This window comes from Falco peregrinus, chromosome 1 (genome assembly GCF_023634155.1).
Source record: "Falco peregrinus isolate bFalPer1 chromosome 1, bFalPer1.pri, whole genome shotgun sequence".
Taxonomy (NCBI): Eukaryota; Metazoa; Chordata; class Aves; order Falconiformes; family Falconidae; genus Falco; species Falco peregrinus.
This window is the reverse complement of record NC_073721.1, coordinates 34183561-34202222: the sequence shown is the minus strand read 5'-3', so window position 1 is coordinate 34202222 and position 18662 is coordinate 34183561. Positions and strand designations below refer to the sequence as shown.

Sequence of the window (18662 nt, the reverse complement as noted above, 5' to 3'; positions counted from 1 at the left end):
AGATGCTACTGTCCCCGCTGTTCCTGCTTCCTCCAGAGGTCAGACCACACTGCTCCTCCTCCATCCAACATCCTTCCAGACTCCTCAGGGATATTTAACCACTTAATGGGAATGAGCTACAGCTGCATATCATCCATGTCAATCAACCCACTGCCTTCATTCCTCTACATATTGCTGCAGAGTTTTTGGTGCAGCATTCCCAGCTTAAACAAGCTGTGTTCTAGCTGAGTCCTCCCCCTGGTGTTCTACAGTATCCTGCATTACATTTGCATGGGCCTATCCATGTATCTTTACATTTACCTAAAACACTCTACACTCTCATTTAAGGATGCATGAACATCATGATCTGTCTTTCTTCAGTTACGTATGTTGGAGCTCTGCATCAGGTTGAGGATCATCTTTCTACCTCTACGACAATGCAGACATCTTTGCAAATAACCAGCTGCCTTCAGAGGATACACCATCACTCACATGGCAGACTCACAAGAACAGATCGTATGCACTAGGTTATCACCCAAGAAGCTGCTACACTATTGTAAAATATGCGGGCAATTAATTTACAGCACCCAAATAAGACTATAGTCAGAGATGCTTCACCAAGGGAAAATTCCTCTCCAAGAAGCCAAAGTTCTCAAGAATGTGTTACAGTCAACTGGAGAAGCAGAAAAGACTCCTTCTGAGACTGGACTGGATAAACAAGTGGTCCAGGGCTGGTGAGGTCCACCTAAAGCTGAGACTGTCTCAGGCTCTGATTCCACAACATCCCACATGAACAAACCAAGGTGTTTCTGGGTAGCAGCAGTAAGAACTGAACACCGTCTGGCAAAATGTAGCTAGAATAAAATCTTGAAGAAGACTGAAGCCCCCCAAGTAAAGGGAACTCTGCCAGCAATACAAGTGAGAAAAATGCACTTAGATCCCCACACAAATTGAAAGTCGGAGCTCAGCTCTAAGTCCTCCCAAACAGTGTCTGCTCTTAATCTTGAAAGAGGCCCAGAATTTCATCAAGTAATCCTCTCTACAAAGCTAAAGCCATGGAAAAACAGCATCTTCCTTGAAAATCTGGAATTCACACTGCCACATCTGGTGGGTTATCCTACAGCAGCAGGTATAGGAAACACCAATTTTTGTGCAGCACTTTTAGTTCTCTGCTAGCAATGTCTTTCTTTAATTCCCCACCAGGTTCTCATGATGGCACCCAAGCCAGAAAACATAATGGTTAGTACTTTATTTTCCTAACATAAGTAAACCCAAAAGAAAAGAGAATCTGCCACTTGTTTGCCCACACGTTTCAATTCTCCTGCCCAGCATTCTAAAACACCTCTGTTCCTTCATTTGGAAGTGGACAAGATTATGATGGACAAAAGGAAAAACAATGTAAGATATAAAACACACAATACCATTTTATTGAGGCTGAAATAAAATTTAAAAACTACAGCAGCAGCAAAGATATGTACAACAGCAATTTCAGTATTTCCCTGAGTTTTACTGGATTACAGTTTCCACACACATGAAGTAACCTGAAATTTAGGGATATAAAGTTGGGGGTTTGGGGAAAGTATTTCATGCTGTACAGAATCTATGTGTATTTGTGATTACAAGAACTGCCTAGCACTCCACTGACCAGTAAGATCTTACCTACCCACAAGGATTTTAAGCTACAGACCATTGGTAGGGAAAACTTACTAGTACACAAGGAGGTCTGGCTGAAACTGCTCCCATAAAACTGGGGAGGTATTCAAATGATCTTCAACAGTTTAGTTAATTAAACTTTAATTGAACTCCAAAGTTGCACTTTTAACATCATCCAGATTTATCAATACACAATCACCCAGCTGATGGCCAGAGCAACTGCTGCATGCGAGGCCTACTAACGGGCCTTTGTTGTTCCTTCAAATACAGACATGTGGATTTCCAAGAAAGCAGCTGAAGTTGTTGCAACTGCCACTCTCTAGGGCATACAATACCATATAGTCCCCAAAGCAAGAAGGGGTGGCAGGATCCATCAGAGCCACTTTGGTAAGAAAAAGCAAGCTTACCAAAGTATAAGTATCACCTGCTCAGTTTCACTTTCCTCTCTTCCTCTAGCCACATCCATGTAAAATCCCGGCAGGAGCATGCTGCCTGGAGCCACTTGCCTGCAGGACTGCCAATATATCCAGGCCTGCTGTTGGTATCAGCAACAGAGGCATGAAATGCTACAACGCTGTCCATCAGAAAGCACTCATGGGAATCGTTTTCAAACTATTTACTTCCAGTTTTACTGCCAGGATTAAGCTAAGGAAATAACTTATTTCACAGTCAGCATCCCCATAGAAAGGAGGTAAAATATCCACAGGATGATTTGCTCAGAGACTGTAGATGAAGTCAGAGGGAGTTACTCAGAGTTAGAGAAGCTTGCCACTAATGTAGTAGATCAGGACAAACAAGTCATGATTCAATTAAAGATCCTCATATTACTAACTGTATTACTCTCCTGTGTCTTAGTAGTTTTCAATCTGCCTACTTGATCATTTCCTTAAATATACTTCCATCATATGAAACAGTGAAAACAAATTATGACTTTTTTCTTAATTCAGAATTGATAATATCCTTTTAAGAAAATACAAAACAATGCTACATCAAACATATTTAAATTTACAATACAATTTTGGCCTCCACATTGCCAGACAGAATATCCTAAAGAAAATATTACATGTAGCTTGTATAATTTTACTGGTCAAATTGACAAAATATAGATAAAGGCTGGAAAGAAAAGTGGTTTTTTGTTCCAGGTCAGGACTGCAAATGAAGAAATCTGTTCTGTATCTGTACAGAAGGTTGTATCACTTTCTTAAAAGAAACAAGCTTTTACTATATTTTTCCCCAGTTCTTCCAGCTTTGCTCTTGCATTAGTCACCCTTTTGTCCCCCAACACACAGCAGTTACAGAGAAAGGCAGAAATCTGCCTACAAGTGTAGAAAGGTAACACAGCATTCATTTGACTTCACAGCCAATGAAGACATTGAAAACATCTGGACCAAGACTGAGTAGTCTCATTGATTGTGGAATTGCTTATTTTTGTTAGTACATGCTAAGGAAGATTGAGTAACAAATGGCTTCAGTTCATAGACCACTTGCAGATTTCGCTACACTGGCTGAGGTGGTTTAAATGTCCGTCACTGCCAGAAGTTACTGTCCCAACAGCAGAGACAAATGGAACAAACCATGCATTTCTCTCTGTGGGTTATAAAACCGGGTTCAAGATGCACAACATAATGAGCCAGACCTGAAACAGAGATAGTAAACTCCAGTGCAGGGGTACAACAGATAATGAAAGGTGTAACTTTCTTCAGCTGAATCTATTAGAGACTGAAATACAGTGCTTTGATTGCCCAGTAAAAAATGCAGGTATCAAGTATCAGAAGAATAGAAGCACTCAAGTCTAAAATCATTACAATCCAGAGGCTACTGTGCTGGGAAAAGACTAAGTATCACTATTTGTGCTGATAAAACTCTCTTTCAGATCAAGCAATCAAAATTTATAAGTTTTTGGTCAAATGACAAGACAGATGTTTCTCTGAAACACCAAGCAATATTAATAAAACACATCAGCCAATGATCTTCATTCTTCAAAGACCTACAGCAGCATCACAGAAAATCTGTTTACAAGACATTTCTCTATTGATAACACTTCCTTTAATTCTCCAGATGATGTTTGCCTGAACAGCAACAAAGAAAAGACATTTCTTCCCAAGACATGCTATTGTCCCTGCTGCTTATTGTTTCTGTCGTATCAGAGTGCCTTTGTTACACTTCTTGCTGAACTATTTAAGCATCTGTGACAAAAGGATTTTTTGTTGAGCCATCATCGTCCTAGAACACAGGACAGCATCCAGTCCTGACAACACCAAATGCAGGAATGTTGCAAAACATTAACCAGTATTTCTCCAATTCAACTGAACGTGAAGCTTACAGCAGGTCCATCTTGGGTAGCAGAAGGAAATAAACCAGTCACTAGACTTCAGGAGATCTCTCTGTATTATGCAGAAGTAGCACAAGTCCTTACACCTTTCATCCTGCTTCTTCCAGCAGGGAGGAAGAAGGCCATCAGCAATCTCTCTCAAATCACTGCTGCTGAAAACTGCCACCTCACGTGCATTTCTCCTCATGTCCCCCTCCCACCTCATAATCCTCTTTTTGAGGCTTTCACAGCCATCTCCACAAGAACTAACTGGAACTTCTGGTGATGAAGAAGCAAAGATCTTGCAAATATTCCTATTAAGAAACAAGGGAAAAATGTGTATTTAAATTATTTCTGATTAAAATGTTCAGCATAGTCAGAGATTTTTCTTTCCAGGTGGTTAAACACCTCTATTAGCTAAGACTGCAATTTGTCACACATTAATTTTTTGCTGATGAAAGACAAAATAGCCCTGAAAACGGAAGCAGTGCACTCACTCATAAATGTACAGTGCAAGAAGTAGCTATAATACAAGCCAGTCCAAACCATGTATGACCAGCCTCAAATCCTAACATGGAAAAGCCACCTCTTGAAAAAAACAAAACCAAACAAAGTAAGCATTGCCTTATCTCGAGGCCATTTAGAGCAGTACCACCCACAAGGAACATGCATTCTTTCTCCTCTGAGAGGATGGGAAATTCTAAAAAAACCCTTCTAATAGCCACATAAAAGATTCATGATTTCAAAGCCTGCTGCTTCTAGGCTATGTCACTGTTTAAGACAATACTCTTCAAATATCATGTCTTTAAGCTCCAAAGTCTCCCTAAATGAGTAAGGGAGACTGATCAAAGGAGAGGATTATGGAAATCCACTACTACTAAGCAGAGTATTCTTTCTGGTATTGAACAGACACTGATGACTTCCAAAATCTATACAATTAGGAAATTAAATCTCTATTCTTTTTCCATAAATCAGTGTAGCACTACAGATTTTCAGAAGAGGAGCCAGCAGTGCATTTATGATGTTGCCCTGTCCTTACAAGAGATTCTTAAATTTACCCTGTTTAAAAGTGAACAGCCCTTTGTGAGGCAGTAGGAAATACTGCCTTTATTAGGTACTTTACATTAGTCAAGAATTCACTTCACCCTCTCAGGAAATTGTTCCAGTGGCCATTTACAGGTTAAATATAATTTCTGAGCAGACTAAATTACACTAGTTCAAAAGTTCAATCACAGGAACTCTTTGGATCTCTCTCTTCTTCATTTTGTAAATCTCCATTATAAAACAGAAAAAGCTTTCTATCTCCTAAGTACCTGCAGATTGCAACTGAATTACCCCACCATGTCCTTTTTGTTAAGTTCAACCACAAAATAGTGTTGTTAAGCCCATGGAAAGGCATACTTTCCTGTCCTTTAATCATGCCTGTGACTAGTCACTCAATCCCAATTTAACAGAAGACTTTCTAACTTGCTAAGGTTAGAATCGGACATAGCCTCCCAGAATCAGACAGATTTTTACTCAAAATCCCCCTATTTATTCATTTCAGACATATTTTGGACCTCTGAATTAACGTTGCCCTGAGATCATATGTTTTAGTTGACCACCTACCTTGAATCCTGTTTAGAGTCATAACTTCATCAGTTCATGATGCATTTCCCACTCTAAGAGTAGGATGTTATTCTCTGGTCCTGGATGCACGGTATTTTTTCCTTTAGTCATATGGGAAAGTATACCATTAGTATGTGTTTATTCCCTCCTTATATGATATCCGCTCCTACACTGTAAGTATCCTAAAGCTTTGGGAAATGTGCATAAGAAACAGAGGCAGAAATATTTAATGATGTGGAAAGAGAAGAGGAATTAAGCTGAGCTACCAGAGAGACAGACGAGAAATTGACTAGTTTCAGCTTCCACAGGTCTGGTACCAGGAGCCCAATATTAGGGCAGTGATTCATACGCGCTAGAAGATTCAGCTGGACTGGTTAGAAAGATTATGATTTTCAGCTTTCTACCCTAACACTCTTCTAGACATTATTGTCTCTACTGCAGGGACACATCATGAATCAGACCATGAATGCTGCAGGCTACTGACAAAATACATTAAAGTAAACGAACACTGATTCCTTTGAATCTGCCTCTACAAGTGAGTCACCACGGTCAATTATCCAAATCAAATATTTTAACAGTAGGCAGCAAAAATACAGATTTGGATTAAATCGCACACAAATTCTGTCCGTGCCAGATGAAAAAGACCCGATTTCCACGCCCGGCGTCGTGGCACGATCGCAATGCACAGCGCCCGGTGGCAGAGCTGGCACAGGGAGCGGCCGCCTTGCTCGGCTCGGCCGGGCTCTGGGGGGCCCTGCGGCGGGTCGCACGGGAAGGGCCGACGCCCCCCCAGCTGCCCAGCAAATATTCTGCTGGGGTATTCATAACGCATCTCTCCAGACAACTCGCTGCTCGGGCGGACGTGCAGCCCGGGGCAGGGAGATGACTCCCGACTCTGCTGTGTAACGAGCAGGACAGACACCGGGGTGACGGGACACGGAGACAGGCCGCGCTGAAAGCACAGGGACACCCCCACCGCCCCTAGCTGCCCGGGAGCCGGGGAGGCTCTGGCAGACGAGCAGGGCGGGCCTGCGGCGCGGAGCGAGGGCCCCGAAGGCGGAGAGCAGCGCCAGTGGGAGCCCGGCACGCCGGGCACCGCCGGCGGCCTCCCCGCGGCACCGGGCCAGCAGCCCCCCCGCCCCCGCCGCAGGCGCCCGCCGCTCACCTCCTACCAGCTTCGGCACCTTCCCGATCCGGCCCGTGATCTCGGCCGTCAGCACGGCGAAGTCCTGCTCGTAGCTCTCGAAATCGGAGGACATGGCGGCGGCGGTGCGGGGGGGGGGGCCGCAGCCCCACTGCGCTCCGCGAAGGCGCCGCGCTCAGCCGGGCGCGCTCAGTCGCTCCGCGCGGAGGCGCTTCCGCGTTCTGCTACCCGCAAAGGCGTCCCCCCACCTCCGCACGCCTCGCCACAGGTTCCGGCGAAACCCTCCGCCCCCGCTCCAGCGCTTCAACCAGCTCCCCCCTGCCGCCTCGCCACCCCTTGGTGGTCTTCGCCTGGGGACTAGAGCCGCAGCCCTAGGCCCGGTAGAGGCGGCAGGCCAACTGACGCCCCGCAGCCCGGGACCCCGCCGCGGCGTGGGCGCCCCGCCTTTTTCACACCGCTCCTGCGGCGGAGCGGAGGCGGCGGGACGAGGCTGCGCCCCACCCCCCCCCCCGGCGGGACGCTGTTTCCTAGCGGGATCCTATTGCCAACGGACCGCCGGGGGGCGGTGGCCGAGCCAGAGGCACCAGCGGGCGGAGGCGAGCGCGGGCTCCGCTGCCCCCGCCTCCCCGGGCCGGCGGGGCGGGGCCGAGGCCCGGCGGGCCCCGCCGCCTCCCCTCCCCTTCCCCGCGGCGCTCCCTCTCCCTGCGGCCGGTGGGACGGCGCGGGGCTGAGCGCGGCGGGCGCCATGCGCGGCGGCGGAGCGGCGGCGGCGGCGGCGGGACGGCGGCGGTAGCGATCATGGGCGGGCCGGGGGGGCTGCGCCGGGCGCGGCGGCTGTGCCACTGGGGGCCGCTGGTAGCCCTGGCCGTGGTGGCCGTGTGCTCCGCCACCGCCATGGCGGACGCCGCGCTGTGGTATTGGCCTCTGGACACCGCCGGGGGAAGCGTCAACTTCATCATGCTCCTCAACTGGACCGTCATGATCCTCTACAACTACTTCAGCGCCATGTTTGTCGGCCCGGGGTACGTCCCTTTGGGGTGGACGCCGGTAAGCGCTGGCTTTCGATCACCTCACGGCCGGGCTGAGGCGCGGGGGGGGCGCCCCGCGGCGGGGCTGGGCGCAGGGCCGGGGAGGCAGCACCGGTCGCGTACCGTGGTGCCGCCGTTTCCCCCGTCTCCCCGGAGGATGCAGCCGGCCCCGCAGGCCGGGCCTCTCTCTCCTTATCTCGTTTCGACATCTCCGCTTTCTGCTTCTCCCGCTCTGCCGCCGCCTCCAGCGCTCCCCGGCACGGCCCCATGCGGCCGGTTGCGGCGGGCTGGGGCCGGGCGGCAGCGCCGCGTTACCGGCTGCAGCCCCTGTGCTAGCCCCGAGTACGGGGAACGAGAACTTCAAGGTTATCCACATGCTCCTGCAGGTGCTGTTGCACGGAAGACTCTCCTGCTAGTATGAGGGATTAGAAGAAGTTCACTTAGCAAATTTAATCTTTTTTTATGTGAGTTGGAAAGTTACATGTTTGTCGTGTGTTCGACGCAGTTTTATAAGTCAAGGTAGAAATTCACATTTCCTTTCCTTCAGTAATTCCTTGGAAGAGTAGTGGCCAGGGACCAGAATGGTACAGGTTCGGTATCTCAACAGCTGGCCAGAGTTTGTGTTCCAGTGGCATGATACAAAGATTAGTAATAATCACATTTCTACTTGTGGAATATTTATCAGGACAGAGTCTAGTGAGAAGGCAATCCTGATGTAGTCCTGGCAGGACGACTGGGTATTCCACTTGGTGAAGAGAAGATTTTGGCCGCTATTACCGCTTGCTGTCTACAGTCTCTTATCTCCCACCTTGCCATCATCGTTGGTGTGTGTGCGTGTGTAAGACAGGGAGAGTGACAAACAAGAGCTAGTTGAACATTAATGCTTGTACTGTGTCTTAGTAGTAAGCCTAGACTGGCTCACAGCATAAAATGGAGAGACAAGGTACATAAGCTTTTTAAAAAAATTACAAAGGCATCATGCTGTTTTTCACTCTTGGAACTTCACTATGAAACCCTACTTGCACAGTCACTCTTCCTAATGGAAGAACCATTTATGTTTTTTTAGCAGCAGCACTTTCAACTGTGGGAGATGGGTGTGCTGACAGCCAAGAGATTATTTTTTTTTCTTTTTTTTTTTTTTTCATCTCCTCACCACCTACCATTAAATAGGGTTGGGTTATGAAACACACCCTGTCAGAAGAAAGCAAAGATGCTTAGGTTAGGAAAGTGCCGAGATACATATTGCCAGTAGAATTATGTGCGCGTCTAACACACCTGTTCTTCTGTTTAAAGGAAAAATCTCAGGATTGCATCTATCTCCAATACTGTAAAGTGTGTCAGTCTTACAAGGCACCACGTTCACACCACTGTCGAAAGTGTAACAGGTACTGTCTTTAAAATTGTTTTAACTCCATATAAAAGCAGCTTCAAATCTAGTGATGAGCTATTAATATAATTTGTTCTTCCAAGTCTTGTATTGTGCATTTTTGAAAGACTTCCATGTGAACACTATACCTGTTTCAAATATTTCTACTTTCTAGTGATAGCTTTTCTATACAGTTTTACTGTGTTTTAGCTTAATAAATAAATCTCTTCTTAACATTTTCTTTTTAGCCTGTAATCAGTTCCTTTTAGAAATTTCTTGACATTATTAACAAAACGTTGAAGTACTGTCAGGGAAGTGAGCCTTGTATAAATACCTTAAAATATTTCAGTCCTTTGTAAGTTCTGAGTCCAGGCATTCACCTGCTCAGGGAGTAGAAACACCTATTCTGTTTTCTTTCCAAATGGGAATTAAATGTTGATTTGAGGGGAAATTTTGGACTGTTCTTTAGTCTTCACTAAAGCTTGGTGGGACTTCTTTGAGGAGAGTTTGCATGTTAAGTGAAGCCTTTTGGGTCAACTTTAAAAGTTTGTGCCTTGTTATGTGTTAAGTCTACCAATAGACTTGTTCTGAGGTAAAGGATGCTTTTATTTTAAATAGCTGCACTGGAATTTAGTGCAGCTTGAAAAAAGCAAGCCCCTTCAGCTGTCTGCAGTCCAAGCTGTAGTTGCATTTTTCTTGGGTTTACTGGGCAGGACTATTGGAGAACATGGTAAAAGGTTACTGCAATGTATGCATTCATTTGTTATTTTTATAAACACAAGATATGCAGTCAGTGTGCTTTTAGGAAGGAGAGACTGAAACTGTAGAGCAGTGCTGTAATTTGGCTGCATCATCCCAAGTTTTAAAATTAGGCTCTTTTCCTAGAGTGAGAATCTTTACACTGAGGACTTGGTAGAAAACAGCAGCAGATCCTGACGGGTGCGTTTCCAGAAGCAGGTTCTTTAAATAATTTATCTTTTGTGAAATAAACCAGAAGAAACTGCAGCACATTCTCCAAATCATTTTGCTGATGTGCTTTAAGGATTTTCTGCCCCCTCATCTCTGGCCAAAGTAACTCATCCCATACATAGCCTCTTGCAATGAAGTTAATAACTTAAACCATCGCTGAAAGTCTTCCGTGCTGTGACAAGTTTCAGTGCATGAGTCACTTCTTGTGGCCCATCTGAATGGGGTGAGGTTTCTAGTTAAGATCTGGGAACTTCTTCAGAAACACTTGTGCTTATGTGTTCAAGAGCTTGTACAGTGGTAGTTGAGCATGTGGTAATGCAGAACAATTAATTCTTTACAAGGGAGAAACTGAACTTCCTATGGGGAATGAACTAGTTTAAAAGATAATGAGGTCAGTAGTTCCAAAACAATTATTCAGACGAGCTGGATATTTGTTCAGTTTAGTCCTTTGTTTATCACTCAGGTTTGGTACAGGTGAATTGCAACATTATAATTGGTGACCTTTACACCTGTTAAGTTAAATCAGTGCAATTTGGGATGTGGACAAATCTTTTGTCAGGTGGGTTTTATGCACCTGTAAGCTATGCCAAAATAACCAGCTTTATTTTGAATACAAGAGTATCTCTTGGTGTTCACACTTGTTAAATAGATTTTGAAAAGAACTTAACAGTGGTCTGAGGTCAGTATGTAGCAATTGATGAAACTTTCAGAGGGTCTGCTGCTGAAAAGAAAGAGGCATTAACACGCTTCTGTCCATGTATCTTCATATGTTCTTTCTACAAGTAGTTTGCAGGGGATTTGACATTTCATTTTCCTGGTGTGCTTATTTTAAAAAATTGGCAGTAATGTTAGCGCTGAATTACTGTGCTGGTTATTCTTACACATCCTGTTCTAGGCCTCTATCTCCTGGCTCTGGAATATGGTGTTTATTAGCAACTAGCAAGTTTGAATAAAGAAAAAGAAGGGTAATTAAGGAGGGTAGGATCTGGGAGTGCTTTTTGTTTTGCTTTCTATCACTCTACAACATGAAATACCGTTCTGAATAGCACCAGAAAAAGAAACTACTGGGCTGATCTGCCAGAAATCGGTGGGTTTAAATAAATGAACGGAGGGTAAATAGTGGAAAGTTAGCTGTCCTTTTCTTTGAGTTTTTTTTAAAAACATCATACACGTACTTTGTATTAATCAGGATTTATTATTCACAGATGTGTCATGAAGATGGATCACCATTGTCCTTGGATAAACAACTGTTGTGGATACCAGAATCACGCATCTTTCACTCTGTTTCTTCTCTTAGCTCCACTGGGATGTATTCACGCTTCTTTCATATTTGTTATGACTATGTACACTCAGCTTTACAACAGAGTAAGAAAACATAATTAAATGCTTAAAATATTATCTAAGTCAGATGGATAATTTATCTCTGAAAGTATGAGACAATTCGGTTTCCTGAGAAGAAGCATATGGAATTCCTTGTTATTCTTTCAACATATATTCTGAGTTCTGCTCTCTGCCTGTGAGAATTATGTTCATTAATTGGAGGAGGATCCAGAGAAAGTTGTTTACATTTTCTTTCATTCCCCTGCCCCCCCCCCCCCCCCATTATTTGTCATAATTATTGGGAGTTTCCTAGAGCTTTGCATTGACCAAAGACAGTTTCTGAGTAGTGCTTTATATAGAGAGAGACAGGCTGTGTTTTGGCTGGCACAGAAACTAGCTGCTATTTATTTCCAACACACAAGTTAGATGCTACTTATTTTCTTTTGCTTGCCACTTTTTTAGAATTGGATCCAGTTCTGCAAGGGAAAAAAAAAGTATTATTTTTTGAGCTAAAAATAAATTCAGTTGCATTTATTTTTTTTTAAACGCAAACGTTTAACTGCAGCAACAAAAAGCAAAACTTGTTCTGGAATACATCCCTTATTTCAGATCCATGGTTAAGATTGTGAGCTTTGATTTCAGCCTTTGTGATTGCACTGAAGAGCTTAAAAACATCAACGGAGCGTAACGGATGAGGGCTGCGTGTTGCATTTGCAGAGCAATAATGTTGAGCACTGCTATCTGCTAAAGCTTTCAGAGGAAAACCTGTAGTGTTTCCACTGAAAATGGGTGCTGTGCTATGCAGACATTTTCTGTCTGAAACTGGTGAATGCATTTTTGTTAATGTACCGGAGTCCAGATTTTTTTTGCCGTTTTGGGGCCTAACTTGTGGAGCTTGCAAGATGGCAATTTTGGTTTAGCTTTCCAGCTAGAGGAGGCCTACATCTAGTAAAGAATGTGTTTCTGAAGAGGAAAAGTCTTTTGAATACAAGTTGGGGTTTTTCTGATTACTGTCAGAAGTTGGACATTTGCCTTCAAAGCCAGTTTTCTTGTTGGTAACTTGTTTCAGCAGTCGGAATGTTCTGGAGCTGAATGATATTTTCCCTTTGCAGATATCTTTTGGGTGGAGTTCTGTAAAGATTGACATGAGTGCAGCCAAAAGAGACCCTCGACCCATTATTCCCTTTGGACTCTCCGCATTTGCTGCATCTTTATTTGCCTTAGGACTGGCATTAGGAACTACTATTGCTGTTGGCATGCTGTTTATTATCCAGGTAAGTTTGTGGCTTCTCTTACAAAGAAGTTAAAAGCTGTGAATTTTGCCTGCTTGTGGAGCAGAAACAGAATTCAGGATTGATATAGGAGCAGTTGTTTAGAGCTTATGTTGCTGTGTAACTTTTACAGGGGTTTATGTTGCTTTCTCCCAGTCCCTCTGTTGTTACCACTGGTTTTTTATGTTATTTTGCATGGGAGAAGTTGGAGGTGAACATCTAATGAACTGAGAAAACAGGGCTCTCTGGAAAAGACAAAATACTTGGTATTTCAGGAGTACATGCTCCTGTCCCTGAAAATAGATATAAACATGCCCAATATATTGCTTTAAATGTTTGAGATATTTGGAAGGGAACGAAAATACACATTTTAAGCATAAGCTGAAATAACTCTGTGGTACAGCCTTAAGTGTGTAATTCTAGAAGATAGCATTTGAATGTTTTTAATATGTTTCAGTTAAACCTATAAAAGTTGCTTTGTTCATTAAAGCACATTTTTGTTAAATGAAGTTTTCTTTGTCTAGCTGATGTATATCTGCAGAAAATCAATGCTAATTTCACCTAACACTTCTGTTTTAGATGAAAGTAATTTTGACAAATAAAACTTCAATCGAGTCCTGGATTGAAGAAAAGGTAAGCTTTAATTACAATATTCTTGTACTTTGATAAATGTGGAGAACATTTTTAATAATAATCTCCTGTTTTCACTTCTCTGAATTAAAACCAAAGGTGTCATTTCAATTCATCACTGACTTAACACATACAACAACTTTTCCCTTACTGTTTCTGAAATTCACTGAAATAGATAAGAAATCATTTAATTGCATAGATTTTTCTTTTTTTGTTTGAGGTAATTGGTGTGAACACAGAAAAGTAATTGCTTTTAAGAGACTTTGCTTACCTACTTGGAATATGTGTTTTCATCCGAAACTTGAGTTGTCTTTGCTTCTCGTTATGCCTGCCTGTACCTCTGTCCGCCTCTTCTAGCCATTCTAGTTGGCATGTTTTTGCTCATGATTTTATTCCTTTCCTACTTGTGATTAAACCTGGGAGGACTTTTCTTGATTTAGAAGAAATACTAGAAAATAATGATACTTAATCTTCTCTCCTTTACATTTCTTTTTGATTTCCATATCTTTGTAGAGGTTTTTGCAAGATTTTTCAGAATATGGCCAAGCAGCAGAAGCCAAGTTTAGAGGAAGCAAAACTTACTCAATGTTTAGAAGCTAGTTCAGTGCTACCAGATTATTGTGTATAAGTCCAATAACATTTCATTATTATCTTCTTGTCTTTCCTTTATCCTATATCAAAATTATCATGAGGAACTTGACTGTGTATAAGTACCTAAGTATTGTAATGCCTTCTTCTTTGCATGGAATCTAGCTTACCTGGATCCTAATCCTGTTAGACCTTTAAATAATAGGACAATGGAACATAAATGAAAGAAAATCCTGTTACAACTATACAGTAGAATTTGAAACAATCTTTAAAATTTTAACTGTAAAACATGGGCTGCTAATATGACCCTTCATACGCAGACTGTAACACCAAAGTGTTTAATAAAAACATTCTTGCAAGAGAACAAACTACTTCCATGACTGCTCCACTAGAGGTCATTGTAACTGAAAGAATGACAAGTTCATGATTGCAGAATGTGGGCGATTCAGAGCATGCCTGTATATGCAATTCTTGGAGGTGGAATAGATACTACTAAGGTTGAATTACACTCATGATTATTAATCAAAGAATCCTGAGCAGTGGAGGTCTTTGTATGTAACTGAGAAATAGTCAGGCATCAGTCCTTAAAAGAATGCCGTAACATAAAATGAGTGTGGAGCAGATTAGTCACTATAGCCAACTGACTGTTCTTAAAGGTAAATGGGGTCGGGGACAGACAGACAGGACGGAACCCAAACCAGACACACTTCTAAATGTCATGATTGTCATAAGTAGTTTTAAAAGCCTGGGTTAGTATAGCAGGAATTTACTGCTCTTGCCTCCAAATGTTTCCCTTCGGGTTTCATGGACCCATACAGGGCTTATGACCTGGCTTTCTTAATGTTTGCTGCTCAGTTGCATTTGGTAGGGTATGATTTTATGTACTGCATTTCTGAATTGTTTTTCAGGCCAAAGACAGAATCCAGTACTACCGAACAGGTGAGACCTTTATTTTTCCCTATGACATGGGAAGCAAATGGAAGAACTTCAAGCAAGTGTTTACATGGTCTGGGATTCCTGAGGGAGATGGCTTGGATTGGCCAGTAAGAGATGGCTGTCATCAGTATAGTTTGACGGTAATTGATCTACAATGATATCTCAAATTAATCCTCCCCACTATCCAATTGCCTCCTTTCCTTTATAAATAGACTGACTAGTAATACATATACTTAAGAAACAGGAGTTCGTTTAAATGTTCTCCCATTTTTGGTAGATTAAAAAGTTGTGCTTTTGTGAGTGCTTTTAAATGGTATTGATATTTCCTATGTTTGCTGCATGGTTTCAATACCTGACTTCATTTTGTGTTGAATACACAAGTCCTCTTAAACTAAACACTGCCTTTCTATTTATAATCATTTGTAGATAGAGCAACTGAAACAGAAAGCAGACAAGCGAGTAAGAAGCGTAAGTATTTGTGAAGTTTGGTCTGAAATGACTTTGAAATATCAATATAAGTTAATGTAAGTAATTGCTGAGATTATTTCTTGATTTTAAACTTGGGAATTAATTTTTAAATTTAATTTTAAATTTAAATTTTAAAATTTTAGATTTATTTAAACATAAATTTGTGTTTCCACACGGTGTGCTGCAACCTCTGCTTAGTTAAGCTTAATGTTTAACTTTCTCTGCATTTGCTCCTTAGTTTCCAGATAGTAAGAAATGTGATAATAAAGATGCCTGTGCTTCATTGTTAAACAGTTGATTTAGAATTGAGTCCCTTTTGACAGCTATTTTCATTATGCTGAAATCTAACAGTATGCTTTAATTCTTGATTTTTTTTTTGGTATGAAACTTGTCAGCAAGGCTGTAACTCCTTATGACAATATATTGCCATGTTCTGTTCAAACTTGCAGGTGCGATATCGAGCAGTAGAAGATTACAGTGGTGTCTGCTGCCCTGTGACCAAAGGTGTTCAAACATTCTTCACAACACCATGCACTGAAGAACCTAGAATTGCACTGAGTAAAGGGGATCTGATTTTAGCCACAAGAGGCTTAAAGTTAGTGGCTCCACACCTTTACGTTTAGTTAAGAGAACTATTGAGATGAGTTATGGCGTCTAATTACCTATTTATGCTTTCTTCCACAGCCACTGGATGTATGGTGAGAAGATTCTCAACTCAGCTGTTGATGGTATGAAGCAGTTACTTTCACTTCTTCTGCTGAAAATTAAAATCAGTTTTATAGTTTTTAGAGCTGTGGACAGTACTACGTGTTCAGTTCTCAAAATGTATTATGACTGACCATAACTGGCATTAACTTTTCTCTCCTCTAAAACCACCTCCGTGGTTTTTACTCTTATATCAGGTAGACTTGCCAATTTTGATAAACTTTATTTAAATGATTCTGTCAAACTGAAAGAACACTTATTTAGTACTATTCTGAAGGTTGAGTGGGGAGGAGAACACTTCATAGTCTAAGAAAAAGTTAAGACTTTTGGACTTTAAAGAGGTTAATGATGATTTCTCTTTTTGATATTTAAGTAGTGGTCTGTCTTAAATACATTCAGATTTCCTACTGGACACCCCATGTATGTATAAGACCTGAGATTACTCTTTATATATCTTAAAAACGTGGAGACGTTACGTCTTTGGTTTGGGATCAGTTCCAAGGACTTTGACATGCATTTATGAGACTAACAACTACAGCTATCAAAGATCTTAATGATTCTTACAGTCCGCAGAGAGACAACATCACAGCCATTGCAGTGAGATGTTTGGTTTTTACTTTAGCCCTCCTGCTTAGGACTGAGGTAGAATTTTACCTGCCAGAGGGTGCATTGGATTCCGCTGTCTCTTCCAAACAATCGTTAATTCATTGCATGTACATTCTGTATTGGCAAAAGAGAGGCAGCCAACAGTCACTACACTGAAAGTGCCCATGCTTTTTTTTGTGGGAGGTCCAAGACCTTCACAGGCTAGAAATGCTTTGGCTGCTCACCCCAATGCACACTTTCAAATATCAGACCTAAACGAGTCATTGAAATGAGCGTGTATTCTGTAGTTTGTATTGCACTGCTTATTATGAAGATTAGCAGGAGATATCTGTACTACATCTTTTTTTTTTTTCTTTTTACATCAGGTGGAATGTGGTCTGGGTGGGGAACTTGGTGTGTACAGAGAGGCTGGATTAGAATTCCAAATAACATTGGCATTTTTGAGAACTGGGCTTCAAAAATAGGATGAGATATGTTAGGAATGTATAGAATACGACTATTAATAAATAGGAAGAACAACCTGCACTATAACAAGATAAAATTAATGATTAAGTAGCAGTTCTTCTGAGGAAAAAAGTCAATCGTAATCTTAAGATGAGTCAACACTTCCAAGAAATAAAAAAGCATATAGTTCCTGAGATGCATGAAGTAATCCTTCCATCCTACTCAACATTGGCAGAGATTCAGCTGAAATACTGCCACAAGTAAAAGCAGTTACTCCATCTCAAGAAAGAGGAAGATCAACTGTAAAGGGTTGAGAGGAAAACAATGAGAATATTCAGAGTACTAGAAAATTAAACTTACAAGGGAAAGCTGAAAGAACTGGGATGGCTTACCTGGAGAGGAGGAGGAGACAGGAGAAAGCCAGGGTATGTACAAATAGTAATCAGCTGCATGAAAGTGTGTTGTAGAGAAAATGGTTGGCTGCTGCTTCTGTCCCTGGTGTGTAGAAAGAGAAGTTGTGAAACTGAATTATAGACAGAAAGATTCAGATAGGATATTAGGAAAGATTTTCTCAAGGAAGGTGGAGCACTGGAGAGAATCCATGCATCCCCAGGCAGTGATGTTAGGAATGACTTACGTGTCCTGCCTTGGAGAAGAAGAAAACCTAGGTAACCTCTTGATGTCTCTTCCAGTCCTCTTGTTTTTCCTCTATAATGATCATGTTCTGTTCCAAGTTAATGCAACTTTTCATGTCTTAAGGTGGAATAAGAGAACGAGGCTGGTTCCCTAAGAAATGTGTGGAAGAATGCCAATATGACTCTGAAATGGATCAACCAGTGGATGGAGAGAAGAAAAACAGATAGCGTTCTTATTTTTTAAATAAGAAATGGAATTTTTACTTCAGACCACAATCCTTTACTTGAAATTTTCTGTGTATTTACTTTAGACTTATGCAATGAATATGTTAGGACAAGGTTTTCTTTTCCTTGCAGTTGAAAGCCTGTGCCATGGTTTGCATACTTTTTTAACAATAAATAATTGAAGAAGCCATTCTGTGGATTGCCTTCAAGATCCATCTCTTTCATCCCAGGTCAGGGTTGGGTTTTTTTTTATTATTTTTGCTGTTAAAATTGCATTCTGAGGGTTCATATTTTAGGTTTTTTCCTCAACCGCATCTGATTGTGATGCGTGCTGCTTATCTTTTGTATTTTAACTTTCTCTGAAGCTGCCCCTGGGAACTATAAAATAAACATCTGATTCAAATTCCAGATAAAATTTGCTACCTGTGACTTTTAATGATGTGAATTGTCCACTTCAAATAAATGATACATTCATATTCACTTGTGGATTTAATTGTTCTTAGACCTACAAGGACTTGTTTATAGACATGGGAATGTGAACTGACTAGGAAGTAGATTTCACTGGTTTAAGTTGTTTTTTAAGGTTGGAAAGACTTCAGCTCTTTTTAGAAGACGGTTGTGTGCTTTCAATGGCAAAAAAATAACAGCCAGCTGTTATCTGCTGAATGTGCGCCCAAGAGACTAGAGTTCTTGATCCATCTTAGAGCGAGAGGAAACAGTGTGCCAAGAATGAAAAGTTTTCTAAACCTAGTTGCTACTGAGTGATTAACACCTTT

At 41.8% G+C, this 18662-nt stretch overlaps 2 protein-coding genes across 10 annotated transcripts in view; one reads left to right on the top strand and one right to left on the bottom strand.

Annotated features, from left to right (window-relative positions):
* VTI1A (vesicle transport through interaction with t-SNAREs 1A) overlaps positions 1-7152 on the bottom strand; it is a 274342-nt gene extending 267190 nt beyond the window's left edge. For 3 of the 8 annotated variants that reach the window (XM_055793663.1, XM_055793664.1, XM_055793669.1), the window contains exon 1: positions 6717-7152. In XM_055793663.1, coding sequence (XP_055649638.1) covers positions 6717-6810 — 94 coding nt within the window. In that variant the 5' untranslated portion in view covers positions 6811-7152. The remainder of the gene's footprint in view (positions 1-6716) is intronic. The other 5 variants (XM_055793666.1, XM_055793668.1, XM_055793665.1 and 2 more) reach the window with 5 other exon arrangements.
* A 178-nt stretch (positions 7153-7330) lies between these two features.
* Positions 7331-18366, top strand: ZDHHC6 (zinc finger DHHC-type palmitoyltransferase 6). 2 transcript variants are annotated; one of them, XM_005239272.4, is made up of 10 exons: positions 7331-7742; positions 9017-9108; positions 11264-11423; positions 12491-12652; positions 13229-13282; positions 14776-14943; positions 15230-15271; positions 15721-15866; positions 15956-15999; positions 17786-18366. In XM_005239272.4, the coding sequence occupies exons 1-10, from the start codon at positions 7494-7496 to the stop codon at positions 17887-17889; spliced, it is 1221 nt and encodes a 406-aa protein (XP_005239329.3). In that variant the 5' UTR covers positions 7331-7493; the 3' UTR covers positions 17890-18366. The 2 variants fall into 2 exon arrangements, with proteins under 2 accessions (XP_005239329.3, XP_055649637.1); XM_055793662.1 differs by lacking the exon at positions 17786-18366 and adding an exon at positions 16948-17779.
* Positions 18367-18662: the final 296 nt, after the last annotated feature.

Coding starts and splice junctions, on each gene's coding strand:
- ZDHHC6 (XM_005239272.4), top strand. CDS start 7,494: ATGGGCGGGCCGGGGGGGCTGCGCCGGGCGCGGCGGCTGTGCCACTGG. Junction 12,653..13,228: donor GCATGCTGTTTATTATCCAG/GTAAGTTTGTGG, acceptor CTTCTGTTTTAG/ATGAAAGTAATTTTGACAAA. Junction 15,867..15,955: donor TTAGCCACAAGAGGCTTAAA/GTTAGTGGCTCC, acceptor TTTCTTCCACAG/CCACTGGATGTATGGTGAGA.